This window comes from Acipenser ruthenus, chromosome 2 (genome assembly GCF_902713425.1).
Source record: "Acipenser ruthenus chromosome 2, fAciRut3.2 maternal haplotype, whole genome shotgun sequence".
Taxonomy (NCBI): domain Eukaryota; kingdom Metazoa; phylum Chordata; class Actinopteri; order Acipenseriformes; family Acipenseridae; genus Acipenser; species Acipenser ruthenus.
The window spans coordinates 104,072,927-104,090,194 of NC_081190.1; the positions used below are offsets into that span (position 1 = coordinate 104,072,927).

At 38.0% G+C, this 17,268-nt stretch overlaps 1 protein-coding gene across 6 annotated transcripts; it reads left to right on the forward strand.

The window, feature by feature from the left end:
* The first annotated feature begins 1,702 nt into the window (after positions 1–1,702).
* Positions 1,703–16,975, forward strand: LOC117408321 (von Willebrand factor A domain-containing protein 2-like). 6 transcript variants are annotated; one of them, XM_059005170.1, is made up of 15 exons: positions 1,703–2,363; positions 2,686–2,749; positions 3,080–3,148; positions 3,449–3,523; positions 4,368–4,501; positions 5,004–5,113; positions 6,997–7,188; positions 7,364–7,497; positions 8,069–8,207; positions 8,586–8,641; positions 9,108–9,215; positions 9,706–9,723; positions 10,208–10,384; positions 10,730–11,281; positions 13,589–16,975. In XM_059005170.1, the coding sequence occupies exons 1-15, from the start codon at positions 2,334–2,336 to the stop codon at positions 13,618–13,620; spliced, it is 1,890 nt and encodes a 629-aa protein (XP_058861153.1). In that variant the 5' UTR covers positions 1,703–2,333; the 3' UTR covers positions 13,621–16,975. The 6 variants fall into 6 exon arrangements, with proteins under 6 accessions (XP_058861153.1, XP_058861147.1, XP_058861143.1 ...); XM_059005164.1 differs by having other exon boundaries at positions 9,709–9,723; positions 9,812–10,384; XM_059005160.1 differs by having other exon boundaries at positions 1,704–2,363; positions 9,812–10,384.
* Positions 16,976–17,268: the final 293 nt, after the last annotated feature.

Genomic DNA, 17,268 nt, shown 5'->3' on the forward strand with positions numbered 1-17,268 from the left:
GCACTGGTACTTCCTAACACCGTGCCTCAGCACTGGCACTTCCTGACACTGTGCCTCAGCACTGGCACTTCCTAACACTGTGCCTCAGCATTGGCACTTCCTAACACTGTGCCTCAGCACTGGCACTTCCTAACACTGTGCCTCAACACTGGCACTTCCTAACACTGTGCCTCAGCACTGGCACTTCCTGACACTGTGCCTCAGCACTTCCTAACACTGTGCCTCAGCACTGGCACTTCCTAACACTGTGCCTCAGCACTTCCTAACACTGTGCCTCAGCACTGGCACTTCCTAACACTGTGCCTCAGCACTGGCACTTCCTAACACTGTGCCTCAGCACTGGCACTTCCTAACACCATGCCTCAGCACTGGCACTTCCTAACACCATGCCTCAGCACTGGCACTTCCTAACACCGTGCCTCAGCACTGGCACTTCCTAACACTGTGCCTCAGCACTTCCTAACACCGTGCCTCAACACTGGCACTTCCTAACACTGTGCCTCAGCACTTCCTAACACCGTGCCTCAGCACTGGCACTTCCTAACTCTGTGCCTCAGCACTTCCTAACACCGTGCCTCAACTGGTACTTCCTAACACTGTGCCTCAGCACTTCCTAACACCGTGCCTCAGCACTGGTACTTCCTAACACTGTGCCTCAGCACTGGCACTTCCTAACACCGTGCCTCAGCACTGGCACTTCCTAACACTGAGCCTCAGCACTGGCACTTCCAAACACTGTGCCTCAGCACTGGCACTTCCTAACACTGTGCCTCAGCACTGGCACTTCCTGACACTGTGCCTCAGCACTTCCTAACACCGTGCCTCAGCACTGGCACTTCCTAACACTGTGCCTCAGCACTTCCTAACACCGTGCCTCAGCACTGGCACTTCCTGACACTGTACCTCAGCACTTCCTAACACTGTGCCTCAGCACTGGTACTTCCTAACACTGTGCCTCAGCACTTCCTAACACCGTGCCTCAGCACTGGTACTTCCTAACACTGTGCCTCAGCACTGGTACTTCCTAACACCGTGCCTCAGCACTGGCACTTCCTAACACCATGCCTCAGCACTGGCACTTCCTTACACCGTGCCTCAGCACTGGTTATGTTCAGAGCCTGGCTGCAGGTCTTTCTTCCATGTACTGACAAGCCTAATTCTTCTTCATCCTGAGATTGTCATCGTTATCCAGTCATCAGGTAATTGATTTAAAATAGTCTTGCTCAGAGGACACCATAACACTTTCTGGTCAGATTTTTACACAAAAAGTATGTATAAATGTGAAGAACACTGAACAGAGCTTAATGTATCCATGTTTCGGAATACTACACAGTCCTGAGCATTTCAGTTTTGTCAAATGCAGCTGAAATTGCAATTGTTTTCCATGTAATTGACTGTAACTTGTTTTTTCAAAGGTTACCTGCTAAATCTATCAGACAGTCTGTCTGTCCACCTGTCACACTATACACTTTGCACTGTATTGTACTGTGAGTTTATTACAGAATTACGAGGACCCTCTGTATGTGCCTGCACTGATTGTGTAGATGCTAGAACAATGTTTCTCAAAGGTGACCAACCTTATAAAAGTTTCCCATAGTAAAAGCATAGCAAAGTGTAATAAAGCATGGTAAATCATAGGGGAGCATTGTAAAGCCCAGAAAGTTTTGGTTAAGCATTTTTTTTTGACTAGCAGTTTTTTTTTTAAGACAGCTAACCATGGTAAACAATGGTAAATGCACGGTATTATCATGGGGAAAGTATGAGAAAACTGAAAACTGCAAAATGATCAACCAAATTTACAGTGGTAAACTTTCATAAGGGCACAAGGGTGATTTTGTGCAGACACTGCAGACTCCCAGTAACACACTTTATACCCCAGTAACCTGTTTATCAAGCTTTCAAACATGTTCCTCACAGTCTTTCATGAGCACATTGCATTGCGGTTGTCATGATGTGGGCTTTCATTTTGATTCCTCCAATTGCTTTCCTTTATGTTACCTTCTTATTGGCCAGGCGTAATACAGCATGGAATGCAACCACTGATCAGACACTGCAGCCACTAAATCTTTTCTTCAGAACCCCTGTGCAAGAGGTTTATTTTCAGCTGTCCAGTTCATGTGGTGTCTGTCAGTCAGGTACATGATGTCTCCTGTTACCAGAGTTTCAGTTTTCTTCAGTGAGCTGGGTGGAGTTTGAACTTTCAAGGTAAAAAGGTGTTCAAATTGATGGGTTTTGAGAGGAGCAGCCTTCTCTACCACTGGAAACCGTAAATTGGACTAGACCTTTCTCAGTCAAGAAGGTAAATTACTGTAATTAAATTAATTAACTGTATAATGAGAACTGGGACACTTTTACTCAGAAAGGTAAGCACATGTCTAGTCACCATGGAAGAGCATGAAGTTGTATTCAAAGCAATGTTTCACTGTTTACATAGGGCAATACAATTGTGGGGGATTTTTTTGTGCCTTTGAAGGTATAGTAATTATTATTTAATTGTAAAATGTCCCATAACGTCTGGATGATTTAATTTTATTGTTGGAAAATGCTGCACACCAGTAAGAAAGTTATGTTTTTGTGTTGATTATGGAAAGAAAAATGGGGATACAATTGCAGACATGTCTTATCATGTGGTATAGTTGTTAAAAATACATTTCAAAAGTGTTTTACTAATCAATTTTCAACTAGTGTCTTTTTGACCAAAGGAGGTGTGGGGACAGTATTTTCACCTCCACTTCAGTCATCCATAAAGGTAAAGGCGAGTGTGTGTGTGTGTGTGAAGACACTGAACAGTTTTGCTAATACTGTGTTAACCCTGTATTAGGGGATATTGTTTGTTTTCCTTGGGATACAGATACAACTTAAATTAAAGTAACTCTGTTTTATAATCATGCAACACATCAATGAAAGGTTTCTTGTGTGGTGCTCAGTAGAGCCCAGACGTCATATATTGTATCTTGACAGTTACTTAGGAATGTGAAGGAGCATTCAGAAACCTTTGACAAGAGTTTATAATCCCTTTTACAGTATGTTACTCTGTAAATGCAAAGAAGTTTACCATATTTCTTATGTTGTTTCCTAGGAGTGGTGAATTTCATTATGAAGACCAGATTGATCATATGTATTATTGCGTTTTACATAACAGTGTTAGGTATGTGTGATTTTTGTCAGTTTTACAAAAAAATAATAACTAATTGTATTAGTTATTCAAAGAAACATAAAGTATAACAACTCTCAGAGGCATTAGTTGCTCAATTGTATTTGTGGTCCATTTATTTACAGCGAATAAAATTCAGCAGTGTAATTCCATTAATAGCACAGTACATAACTCTATTTTATCTAAATTTTATTGGTATTATTTTAAAACTTAATTTTTTTCCTGATTTCACATTTACACCAACAAAGTTTCAATAAGTCCTAAAATGTCAATGCTTTCTAATATTTTCTTCAGTTTGCCTGGGAGACAGCATCCAACAGCTTATGGCTGATAAGGAAACAATTATCAAGATAGCAGCTTCTGGCAAATGTGAGTTAATCAAGTATAAAATAACTGCAGTGACTAACAAGATTATTGATTAACTTTAAAAGATTAATATCCTTTGTAATCACATGGCTGTAAAACTTGAAAGGTAAAGTAAGTAAAGAACAACAAATATTTTTAAATACATCTGTTATAAACCTCTGAGTAGAGCGTCATTATCCCACAGGAAGATGTCATTATCTCAGTAAAAGCTAATGGGGAAGGTTGAAACTCACTTTCAACGACAATGTACATTCTAAGTTGCAAAGAGAATCTCAAACACATTTCACAACAAATATCATGCACAGCGTTCACTACCTGTAAATAATTGACCACGTCTTTTGTAAGAGCCCTTGTCTGTCGCTTTTAACATCTAACTTTTGTTGTTGATTATCTAGCAAGTAATGATCGCTGTGTCAGACATTAAAACTAAAACATCTTATTTTTTTGTTTTCTTCTTCTGCATTTGATCAATCTGGAAATTAGAGGCTTTTAAGAAATGAGGTTCATGTACTGTAAGCCTTTTTATTATTTATTTATTTATTTATTTATTTATTTATTTATTTATTTATTAGCCTTAAACATCTTAGCCTTTTACACTGCCTGATCTTTTGAGAAACTCATCCAAGTAGCAAAAATATCATTCGAAAGCTCATTTGACGTCAAATGAGTTTTAGCACAAAGTCACTGAAATCCAAGCTTTGAATCCAATCTGCACATTACAATTCCATGACAAGCTTCTCCAAAGCGTTTGCTGTTTCATTTCATAACATCCACTGTTCTACTATACCTGCTGTGTGTATCTGCTAGTTAAGCTCATGGTGTTTCTGGGTTTTGTTTGCATTTTCAGTGATTCAGTGTTCAGCGGCTATTGATGTAATCCTGCTTATGGATGGTTCATACAGCATTGGAAAAGGAAGCTTTGAAAGATCTAAACACTTTGCATCCAAAGTATGTGATGTGCTTGACATAAATCCAGACCGGGTAAGGAACAGAGCATTAAAACAAGTCTCAGTGGCAAATACAATTGTGCTCAAGCTCATAATGCAGGGTCTCTGGCTCTCTCAAGGTGGTTGTTTCTCATTTTAGAACATAAAGAAATAATCTTTATTTAATAAACAAAATAAAAATTGTCACCAATATTTAAGCAAGGTTCACATGATTAAAAGCAAAGAAACACCAGTAACTTTAAAAAAAAACATTATTTAAGTTTGATATTCATGAAACCTTTCTTCTTAATTTAATAATTGTGATTTGGGAAAGTTAAATCAATAAAATAAGGGTTAAAGTGGGATAATTAAAGAAGGGTTAAAGTTTAATAAATATGTTCAATGTCTATGGGGTGCAACATCAAATTAAGTTTAGTCTATGGTAATTTAGGACTTGGTAAAATGTAGTGATCTATGACTCATTTCAGATCAACTCAAGCTTTGAAAACATTATTGAATTCTAAATGATGTTGCTGTTCTTCTCTCTGTTTTAACAGGTGCAGATTGGAGTGATACAATACAGTTCCAAACCTAAATTAGAATTTGCTTTAGATGCTTATCCAACAAGAGAAGAAGCAAAAGAAGCCATCAAAAATATTCACTTTAGGTAGGAGAATTGCAGTAAAAAGCAAGCTTCTTAAGAAACCAAGGGCAAGGCTTGTCTCTTCAAAGACAGCCACGTTGTTGTCCATATTCAATGTCAGTATATACTTCCTTTATCAGGCACTCCTTGCATGGAAGCCTTTTCATCATGTTCTTCGCTGTCCCCTGTGTTAGTATGTACTGGTTTAGCTTTGTTTGAACACCTGTCAACATTGAGTTTTCAAAATACGGGAGCTTTTGTAAATTGAAATCTCATACCTGTCAACTTTTGAAAATACAAAATCAAGAGAGCGGGGGGGTGGGGGCGGGGGGCTGTGCAGGTGCGTGGCTAAGTATGTGAACTTGCCTCGCACACTGAATGCATGCCTGCCACAGGACTCCCCTGGGTCCAAATCCCTGCTAGGTACAGACTGGGATTGTAGTAATCACACACCGGCCATGAATTTTGTAGACATTAAAGGTTTGCTGACATAAGGGAGTGAGTAGAATATGGGAGAAAATCTGTCCCGGGAGATGTGCGGGAGAAGGGTCCAAAATACGGTAGACTCCCGGTGAATACGGTAGAGTTGACAGGTCTGTTGTTGTATCAGTGAAAACAAAAAACAGCTCAGGCTCTACTGGATACTGGATACAGATATCTAGACTGAATTTTTGTCTTAATTTCTTCAAGGAATTGGTTTCATGATTATAAAGTCTTTTCAGGTTTGGACTTTCTAACACTACTTAAGAATACAGTTCAAACTGAAATTTATAGATTTTAAATGCTTAAGTTTTGCTCTTGGATTCAAATTGAAAACAAACTAATTTAATATATAAAAAAAACTGAAAACACAGATTCTAGAAACATGAATGGAGCAATTAATTCTTAGTACTCTTTCTTTTAAAAAATATTGCAAATTGCAGATCGGAGCATATGAACTGGGGTGTTGTTAGCATGGTTAACAGGTGCCATGCACCCAAAGAAAATATGGCCAAATGGGCAATTGTTCATATTTTGTAATAAATTCTAAACTGCACATGCAAGTTTTTGAATTGCGCAGGGTTTGTTGCCTAGATTTTTAAATGACTGATGTCATGTTATGAAAGGCAAGACTGCATGACATAAATATAATCACAATATGTGCTGCTCAGTTCTCAAATGGGCTTTGTAATGAAACAATGTGACATAATGCTCACCAGTCTCTCCGAACAGGATACATTTTCTTTCCATTAACCTGTAAGTGGTGAGTAATGTTGATGACAAATATCCTGGCTGCTGCTGATTATTTTGGCGGACAGGTTTTTTTCAAGACCAGAAATGATTCAATGTCAGTTTGTCAAAAAATGATTCTGCAGCTATTTTCTTTGCAAATTGTGTAACCTCTCAGCATTTTCAAGTCAGGATATCAGGTTTGAGTTGTGCCACACACACACACACACAACACACATACCTGCATTAATATATCACAAAACAAGTATGGTCAATTTAGGGAAAATATTTTTCAAGTAAAATGCATAACATTATGATGAAATTTAAAGTAAGTCTGTTTAAAACTTAAAAAGGCCTGTTTTATTAATACTAATGAGATCATTAGCCAGAACCTTTATCTACCTAACTAACCACAAGTAAACTAGTTAAGCGTTCATGCACGTGGAATGAAATCACATGTTAACTGAAACACATGTTACTATGCAAACTGCATCAATACCATACTGTGGCAAACTGTTTCCACAACTTCAAAAAAGACGACTGAAACCCATGTCAAAGCTTTGAACATCTCTGTTCTAAAATGAAACTGCTGCTGATAAGTTGACTTACAGATTTATAAACTTTATCCAGGTTTTCACTAGTGTACATCATTTACACTATTGAAAGAAATGATGGGATTTATTTTTTTTTCTTTTTAGAGGGGGGAGTACAGAAATTGGTCGTGCCATTAAACATGTCCTGAGAAAAGGATTCCAAGGGGGAAGGAATGAAGTTCCTAAGATTATGATATTACTCACAGATGGGAAATCACAGGACAACATTATTCCTCCAGCCGTTTTTGCAAAGAAAAGTGGAATAACCCTATTTGCAGTGGGAATCAAACATCCACAGTAAGATCTTTTATTTGTTTTTATTCCAGGATCTGCTGTTTGGGGAAAGCTACATGGTATGGGTTAATATATTTTTTAAAATAAATGTTATGTTATTTTACAGTATACTCTGAGGCCAATAGAAATATGGCTTTAATTAACCTGACTGCCTCTTCTTTTTTGTCATTCCCTGTAGATGGAAAGTACTACACAGTGTTGCAAGCGAGCCCAGTGAGATGTATGTCTTCTTTGCTGAACACTACGACGATGCAGTAAATGGACTTTATACAACTCTAACACAGAGCACTGTTTGCAATGACGTTCCACCTTGTAGGTGATGCTACCTTTTATTCCACTTGACCCAGAGTGTGATTTAGCCATGCTGTTTGCCATTTATCTCAAGGAGACATCAGTCGAGCTATAGATACACAGATGTGTAATAAATGGGTAATAAACATGTTAACTACTGGTGAAATACAGTAAGTGTTTAATTACATGCAAATGGCCTGTGCCATGGTGATACACTGAAAACAACAGGTAGCAAGAAATGACTGTATTGTTGCTCTGTAGAAGCAGGAACCATTGTTATGGAGAACTGCCAATGTGTTGGAAGGGAAGCAGAGGAAAAAGAAGGAAACCATTAATGGGGTTTCCCTGGCAAACAGCACCATAGCGTCTTCTTCTGATTAGCTAACTGGCCTTAGAGGGCCAGCATGCTCTATGTATTTCTTAATTTTACTTTTACTTATGATAAAAAATGTAAAGTTGGTACGGTGACACTCATAAAGACATTCAAATTGTGTTCTACAAATGTGTTTATTTTTAGCATTGTTTAGTATTTGTTAAGGGTCTACCAGTGATGTATAGTACAGTACAGCACAGTGTCTCTGTTCTTCTCCAGCATGTTATGTGGAGTCTCGGAACTGCCAGAGAACAACCATAGAGGCTCAGAAAGAGTACAAGGGAAATCATATTTGCTGGAAGGGCAAAAATACAGGATTTTATGTTAAACCCATGGCTAGTATATGTCCTGTCTATGGGTAAGTAATGTTGGATCCAGACATTGAACTGTATGATGAAAGCCAACCAGACAGTTGAGCCCTCTTCTTCAAGTCCCAGTGTGTAAAATGATCTTGCTTTGTATTATTGCCTCCACTATTGAAATGATTGTGCTGGACTGGTGAATAAATAAATACATAAATAACCAAACTAACAAGCAAATACATTCTGGACAAATGATGTCCCTTAAAAAAAAAAATACAAATATAATTGTACATGATTTGTATTAGTTCTCTGAACATTTTATTTATGTTTAAATCATCCCAATTCTATAGATGACAGCAATCTAAAGTAATGAAGTGATCATTGTTTATCCTACCCATAAATATTCATGATAATTTGTTTTCTTTAAATTCTAGGTGGAAACGGGTAGAAAGTAAAATACATAGCCAATGTCACCGAACACTGTGTCCAGGTATCAAAAAAACCCAGTCACTGTAAAAGCAACTAAATAAATATAAATTATATAACTATATATATTTCATTGTACCTAATACAGCATATACACTGACTGTATTATTTGTGATTAAAACTACATGGAACACTGAATTATACCTTAGTCTAAAACCAAAGCTATTGTTTATTTCTTTAGTTGCCCAGGAGATTTGCCCATTGAGACGGATGTCTCATTTACAAGGGGGTCCTGGAAAACAATAAAATGATAATTGCAATGTACAAAGAGCACAGTAAAAATGTAAAACTTAATCAGCAGCATACAGAGATGAAAGAATAGTATATATAAGACATAAGCTATTAAGTAGAGTATAATATTTAGAATTACCAAAGACTTCCAGAATACAAAACAACAACAGATTTACAAAATGGATATCCATGTTTGTTGAGCCAAAAAAGTCCTTCACTAACCATTACATACATTCTAGATCCCTGTGAGTCCAACCCCTGTCTCAACGGAGGAACCTGCATTACAGAAAGTGTGGAAGAGTTCAGCTGCCTGTGTCCCCTTGGCTATGGGGGAGATAAGCATTGCGGTATGTTTCCCTTACCAAATGGATAGACATTTTATCAACAAGAGCATCTACCCAAATAATGTATTGTAATAATACAAATTCAAGAACAAGTACTAAACAGAACTTTAGTTTTTGTGTTTGTTTTATACAGCAGTGTGGCGTAGTGGTTAGGGCTCTGGACTCTTGACCGGAGGGTTGTGGGTTCAATCCCTGGTAGGGGACACTGCTGCTGTACCCTTGAGCAAGGTACTTTACCAAGATTGCTCCAGTAAAAACCCAACTGTATAAATGGGTAATTGTATGTAAAAATAATGTGATATCTTGTAACAATTGTAAGTCGCCCTGGATAAGGGCGTCTGCTAAGAAATAAATAATAATAATAAATAATAATAATAATATTTTTTTTAATGGAATATATATTATATATATATATAATATAACTGTGCAAGTAGTTTTTCAAAGTGCTTGTGTGGAACAATGTTAAAGACTGTTTCCTATTTGTTTTTTACAGCAGGAAACAGATACCTCAGTAAGTACTGTATCCCATTAGACTGTATTACATTAAGCCAATTATCTTTAGGTGGTAATAACCATACAAATCTGCTTGCATTCTTCAGTACCCGCAGGACTAGTTGAATGCACAGTTGATCTGATCTTCTTGCTAGATGGATCCTGGAATATGGGCTTAGAAGGATTTCTCTTAGCTAAAGATTTTATCAAAAGACTTGTTCAGTCTGTGTTTGATTCCACCACCAAAGTCCGAATTTCAGTTGCCCAGTATGGAGATAAAGTCAACATAGAAATCCCCATTGGACGCTATGGCACTGTCTGGGAATTGATGAAGGACATAGACAATATCCACTTTAGAGGTGGGAACACTTTCACAGGAAGAGCTCTGGATTACATTGCGGAATATGGTTTCAGATCTGCTCAGGGGTCTAGAATGGAGGTCCCCCATGTTTTGGTGGTATTGTCCAATTCCAAGTCACATGACTCGGTAACTCTTCCTGCAGAGAATGCCAGAGAGAGGGAAATATTCATTCTAACTGTCGGCAGAAGCAGCAGATTGTTCAATGAAATGAACCTCATCACTGGAGACTCACGTCTGGTGTTTACCTTCAGTGATCCGCAGGAGCTGTATGGCAAAGTTATGGAACTTAGAACAAAAATATGTGGATTAAATACAGCGGGTAAGAAAACATAATTTTGTTTCTCTCTTTCTCAATATGATGTGTAGTGCGAATAGGTTAGGCAATACCAATTTGTATTAGCAGTTTCAGTTGACCTAATAATTTGTATTTGCCTACATGGCAGAATTTTATGATAAATGTTTTCCCAAAATGTTATAAAGGTGAATAAAATATAAGCTGCTGCGTTATTAATTATTTTCACATTCCTGACACACTTTTATATTTATATTTAAACTGTTAAGGGCAACTGTCTTTAATGTATGTATAGAATTGGACAGATAAAGATATAAATACAACCTTCAATCAAGTTTAAAACAAGAACACCCACATATATTGTTTACACAGGCTGTTATTCAAAGACTCTGGACCTGGTATTTGCTTTGGATGCATCCCACAAAGTTGGAAGACATGACTTTCGTCACATCAAAGGCTTTGTTAAAAACATAATTTCACAGTTCGACATTGACGCTGACCTCACCCAGATCGGACTGGTGATTTATAGTGACAAGCCCCGGACAGTCTTCAACTTGGATACCTTTGACAGTGAGGGGAAAATGAAGAAAAGTCTAAGTCTGGCTCCATATTTAGGTGGAAACGCATGGACGGGTAAAGCCCTGCAGTATATAACAGAAGACACTTTTAGTGCCCAGAAGGGTGCCAGACTGGGAGTCCAAAAAGCGGTTGTATTAATAACAGACGGACAAAGTACAGATGAGGTCACTACTGTTGCTGAGCAACTGAGACGACATGGAGTTACTGTTCTTTTGACTGGAGTGGGGGAGGCCCAGTCACAGACTCTTCTGAGAATAGCTGGGAACCCCAAGTTCATGATTCCAGTACCTACCTATGAACATTTAAAACATTATGAGGCTAACCTGGTACATAAGATATGTGAAGGTAAGTACTGCTTTAACTGCTGCTTCATAAATTCAATGGTTTGAATCTTATTGACCTGACTGAAATGACAAAGCAGTAATTCACTGCAGTCCAGCACGGCTTTTGACTCAGTTATAGCCACTTGTGTTCTTTCCCTAGATATGTAACCCAAAGCAACCCAATGAAATATAACATTAGGTTATTATCATAACCCTGGTTCCCTGAAATAGAAATGTAACCATTACCTAATGGGTATTTATCTCCTAAAGACCCAGAACCTGAATAATATATCAAAGCTGCTCGTCAGAGCCTGTGACGCAGTCATGCCCACCCCTGAGGGTATATAAGGAGTGCACGTCATCATTTTTCTTTCAAGCCTGCTGCAATCATAGACGCAGCGACCTTGAAGGTTAAAGATTAATTACAGTTCTATTTCAGGGAACCAGGTTTTGATAATAAACTAACGATGGGTTGGGATGCCACAATGTCCCCCGCATCTGACTGAGCAGGTTGCAGCTCAGGAGCTGCATCAGAGCCTGATTTTCTCCAGACACAGCGGGAGCGTGGCGAGCGGTGGGAAGGCATATAACAGTTACCTCAACCAGCAGGTCCCCTGCTCCTGTTATGGAGAATCAGAGGGGACAGTGGGTCGATTCCTGGGAGGCAAAAAGATCTATCTCTGCCCTCCCGAACCGCTCCCAAATGCGGCTCATGACCTGGGGTGAAGATAATATTATGGAGACCCTGCCAAGGGGGGGTTCCATACCCTTCTTGTCTCCCTGCCATTCCACACAGCACCCCAGTCTACGCCTAGGCTGTGTCCACCAAGAGAGCGTCCTTAGACAGTGGTGAGACACTGTCACTAGGAAGCCATGGTTCAACGCGGGCTGAAAAACCCTGCTGTTGAACCAGGCCCATGCGCAGGAGACCCAAAGGAAGGGTCTGGGAAGCTGCTGCCATCAAGCCCAGAAGTCTCTGGAACGTCACTGATGTAGGCACTGTTGAGCTGAAAAAGCTTCAAACAGCCGGCTATTCTCCGCATTTTGTTGCCTGACAAAGTGGACAGCATGGACCTGGAGTCCAAGTGCACTCCTAAATAGGAGGCCCAATCGATGAAGGTGGCTGGTGATGAGTGAAATACATTTTATTCGTGAACAGTAGTGCAGTGCTTTCCGGGTTAGTGCTGGCCTTTAGTGACAGCTGCCGGTACGTGTTAGCCATCTAATAATGACAAACGTGTACAATTAGAATGGCAAACAAACAAACATGAAACACTTACGATCTTTCAGCGGTCCTTCAGCGGTTCTCTCGCCACTATAACAAAGGAGCAGTTTGCACGGCCACATCCCCTTTTGTACCTTCAGCCACGCCCCCTTGGTTAGTGAGTAATCACTTTTCCTCCAATCCGCGTTGCCACGTCGCTTCCTGTCTGGGGCGATGACTTGGTGTACTGTGGCTCCGCCCCCTTTCTAGATGGCAAACTTACCCCTTTCCCTGGAATGAATTGCCAGACCATCCAGTCCGGGGCACTCCCTTTACACAGCGCCCTCACAGGTCGGGATGGAGATTTATAACCAAGATTCATTCTTTCTCTGTCACGTAAGCAGATAAAAGTAACAAGTACTCATCCATGGCTCTCCTGTCAGGTTCCATGGAAAGGAACAATGATGACAAGATCTGTGTGTGCAGTCCTTATATGCCCTCGGGGGCTGGCAAGACTGCACCACAGGCTCAGATGAGCAGCTTCGATATATTATTCAGGTTCTGGGTCTTTAGGAGATAAATACCCCTTAGGTAATGGTTACATTTCGTACTTGATAGGGAACTTAAAACCATGTGGGAACTTTATGCTTGGTAGTGACCCCAGCCAATGAGACTAATACTTCATGTACTTATTTCATGGCAGCCGCAGATGGAGGTACAATATATGATTTACACAAAAGAATGCAATAATATTCTTGCCTCGTGTTTGCAGAGCACAGGACCCTTGTGAATGTATGTACCCCTGATCCCTGCCTCAATAGAGGGTTCTGTGCAGTAAGAATGGAAGTTACAACTGCCAGTGCTATGGATCAATTGTGAGGACTTAAAAAAAAGAAAAAAGTTAGGAGTAAGGAGATTTAATGTATGCTGAATATAAACCAGATACACAGGGCCCTATTCACAAAGCTTTAACTACTGAGTTTAAATAAAGATTTAGTATACAATACATGTAACATTTTCTAGAGTGATGTTAAAGAAAGTGCCAACAATTTCCATTCTAGTTTTGTGAGTGGTATTAATATAAGTTTGTTAGATCCTCACGTTTGGCTTCTCTCCCTTTTCCAGGACTCTCTCAGCATATGTTCTTCTGGCCATGACATGGGTCTATGATCACGTCAGTCCTGTTTTAGGCACCTGGACAAACCTAATACAGGTTATAAAGGGACAGTCCTCCATGCCAAATGATGGTGGTGACTAAAACAGCTTGGAGTGTCACCATGAATACCACTGAGAGTATTACTGACATGTCAAAAATGTATTTGTGCTGGTTTTAGAATATCCCGTATGAACATGGATTAATGTGTGTGCATAATCTTAAAGAAGTTCTTAACCCTTATAATAGTCTGTATTTTATTAGCAGTTACTCAAAACAGCCAAAATTCCAATATGATGTCATTTGCTTCTTCGCTGAATCAGGCATTGATCTTAGAACAAAATATTTAGATAAAACAGAAGTATAATTGACAACTGATTATAAAACACTTTAAATAAAAATAAATAATACCGGGGTACGGGGAAGGCTGTTGACAGTGTGAACCTATTAGTAAAGACACAAATATATTATTTTGTGTAAAAATGTGCTTGTTCAAATGATAATACATTACAGCATCTTCAGAATTTTTTTTTACTTACCATGAAAGGATATTCATGTAAGTATTTCAGTCTGCCAGTGCAACCTGTAGTAACAAGAGTCAATTTTCTTGATTACTTTTTTTTAGCGCAAAATACTTTTAATTTTAGAACATTCTTACCTTTTATGATATCTGCAGTAGTTGTGAATAGCTGTGAGTGTTGTTGCTCAAATATTAAATTTTGTTTATTTTCTTTTGTATGACCTTCTAAATTAAACTTCTAAAACAAAACAAACCATAAAAAACACATAATACTTCATTCAAGCCCCTGAATTAAAAGTCTTAGTTGTTTATTTATGATTTGGCAACTTTATTGGGTACGTTTCTCCTTTCTGAAAAACTTGTGCTCATGACAGAAGTAAATAGCTTTGAGAAATTAGTCTTGGTGTACTTACAGAAAATGGCATTAAGCCATTCCTTATCATTACAGAAATAGGGCTCATTATTCCTTACAGCCATAACTGGATTTGCTGTATGCAGAGAAAACCCAAGAGTAAAAACCCATGAGTAACGTGGTGAGGCCTGAAGGATCAGATGTGAGCGTTTCATAGAGATGAGTAATGCAATACTGGTTGTAAATAGTACCAGAACATGTAGAAGTTAGGACCTTTTATTATAGAAATGAATGCACTCAAAAATGCATTTCTATGAGGTGGAATTCTTTTTCATATTAATTTGCTTGATGTACTCTTATTTATGTTTAAATATATAGCACTTTGTCAAAGAAAATAGCAATATCTATAGGAACAACAAAAACTATAGTAAGTACAGTGGCAGAAATTCAGCTATTACATAATCAAACAAACATAAATCAATGAAATTAGGGCTGTCGAGCGATTTAAAAAAATTATCGTGATTAATCTCGCGATTCTTGGCATATTACTGATGCTATTAGTAGTAGTAGTAGTATTTTAAAGTTCTTCTTATTACCTATAAGGTCTTATATGGTCTTAAACCTTATCTTCAAGATCTGCTGATCCTATATGTCCCTGGCTGTTCCCTGAGATCGGCTAATCTTCTGACAGTCCCTAAAATGTGTTTGAACTCTGATGGAACCAGGGCATTCAGTTATAATGCCTTTCATTTTTGGAACTTGGTCCTGAGGAATGCTAGCACAATTAAACTTTTAAACCCTGTGTGAAAATGTATTTGTTTAGGTCTGTTTATTTGTAGTTTATATTATATATTAGACACAGACTTTTTTATATTTCTTTTGTAAAGCACCCTTGAATGGTTGCATTTAGAGCGCTACAGAAGTGAAATTTGCTATTATTATTATTATTATTATTATTATTATTATTATTATTATTATTATTATTATTATCCAAAAAAAGAACCCAGCATAAAAAAAAAGAAAACAAAAAAAAAAACATGGTCCTATTTCTTTATAGTTTTAGATTTATTTATACAGAATTATACACAAAAACTCCAGCATTTGTTACATTCTCATACTTAGCTTCATTCATGGGCTTGCAGCGATCTTGAATTTCTAAAAGTGTACTATGTCGAAATTGACGGTTTTGTTGCGTTGCTAGAAAGTGTATTTTGAGAAGTGTGTTTAGCACACAGGTGGTTCTTCAGATTAGATGTAGCCCATGTTTGTGACACTGAAAGTTTCAATTTGACAGTAGATACATCAAAGTTATTCTTTTAAATAAACTTCCCATTCACAAGTCCTTCACTTTTAGTACTTTGCTCCATAATGCAGTTATATGACTTTCTATGCAAACACCGACTGCATTCATTGAGTTGCATGCACGCAAGTATATCTGATGCATTGAATGTTACGGTATGCTAAGAGGGTCAAGACAGAGGAGTGCGATTTAACACGTGTTAATAAAATTAATCTCCAAAGAAATTAACACTTTATTTGTCGAAGTTAATTATGATTATTTGATGGCCCTAAATGAACTGTGTCAAAAGAACCTTATACATGCACTGTAGTTTGTAGAAAGTACGTAAGAATTATTTGTAGTTATAAATTAATTGCCAATAAAAATTACTATTTTTTTATGGGTTATAAAGAATTTAACTGCATGTGATTATAATTAACATGTTATCTACCATATACAATATTGGTACAAGCTTGTTTGATTTTATTATCAGTTCAATACAGATGTTAGAGGTCCTAGCTAATGCTATAAAACCTCAAATCTTACTTGTCTTGCACTCCTGTTCACTATGTAGGTCTTACATGTGCAGTTTTGAATAAAGCGCAAGTTACTGCAAATGTAATTTCTTGCACTTCCTACACTACGTCATATTCATCAGGAGAGTGACTTGGTCCCCACCACTTAAACAGCTTCTATCCTGCCATTAAGCCTCATCTAATTAAGGGATAATGGCATTGATGCAGCGTGTTACAAACCACAGGTCGAGGGCATTACGGGAACATGTTTTTTATTATTAAGGAACACTATTACACTTCCAAGTTATTTATTTATTTACCTCTTTGTCTGACAATCACTGTAATCCACTGTAATCCACTGAAAGGTAACTTTTGACAGCAGAGCCTGTGTCTCTGTGGAGCGTTTCTTCAGTTAGCACTGGTTTTAGAACAGAAGTCGTTAATTAGTGCCATCTTTTCCATTACTTAGTTATAACAATAACAGTTCACCTCCATAGAAAACAATGGGAGAGCAGTGTCTGGTTGTTGTGTAATGACTGATATTTTTTGTAGCCTGCTTTAGCACCAAACATATTGCTGAAGTGAAATGGCCTTACAAAGAGCTTCCTTTAACCCAGTATGATCCCAGATATTTGTTTTAAATAAAAAAAAAAAATAGTCTTTGCCATAACAAGTGCTTCTTTCAAAACAGCACACATGGAAGTGCACAGCAGGTAAGATTCATGGATTGGTTTACTTAGCTAAAAGACCTTTTAATGTACAAAATACTATATTGTGGTAACTTGATTGTTCCAAAAACAAATACAATTATTGTAATTCAACACTATATCATCCCTTAACATAAAGATTATATAAGATACTGTATATATAAAAAAATATATTTAAAAAAGCCAGTTTGTCATGCAGTTCCAACTAGGTGTATATACCAGTGGTACCAAAGTGACTGTGGAAGGTTTTTAAATTCCAAAATGCACTTTGCAGGTCAC

What these genes read in the sequence shown, in the direction of transcription:
- LOC117408321 (XM_059005160.1), top strand. Translation starts at nt 2,334, where the DNA reads ATGAGAACTGGGACACTTTTACTCAGAAAG. An exon ending in GTTTTACATAACAGTGTTAG is followed by an intron (nt 3,149 to 3,448) that starts GTATGTGTGATT and finishes TATTTTCTTCAG; the next exon opens with TTTGCCTGGGAGACAGCATC. An exon ending in TTGACATAAATCCAGACCGG is followed by an intron (nt 4,502 to 5,003) that starts GTAAGGAACAGA and finishes CTGTTTTAACAG; the next exon opens with GTGCAGATTGGAGTGATACA.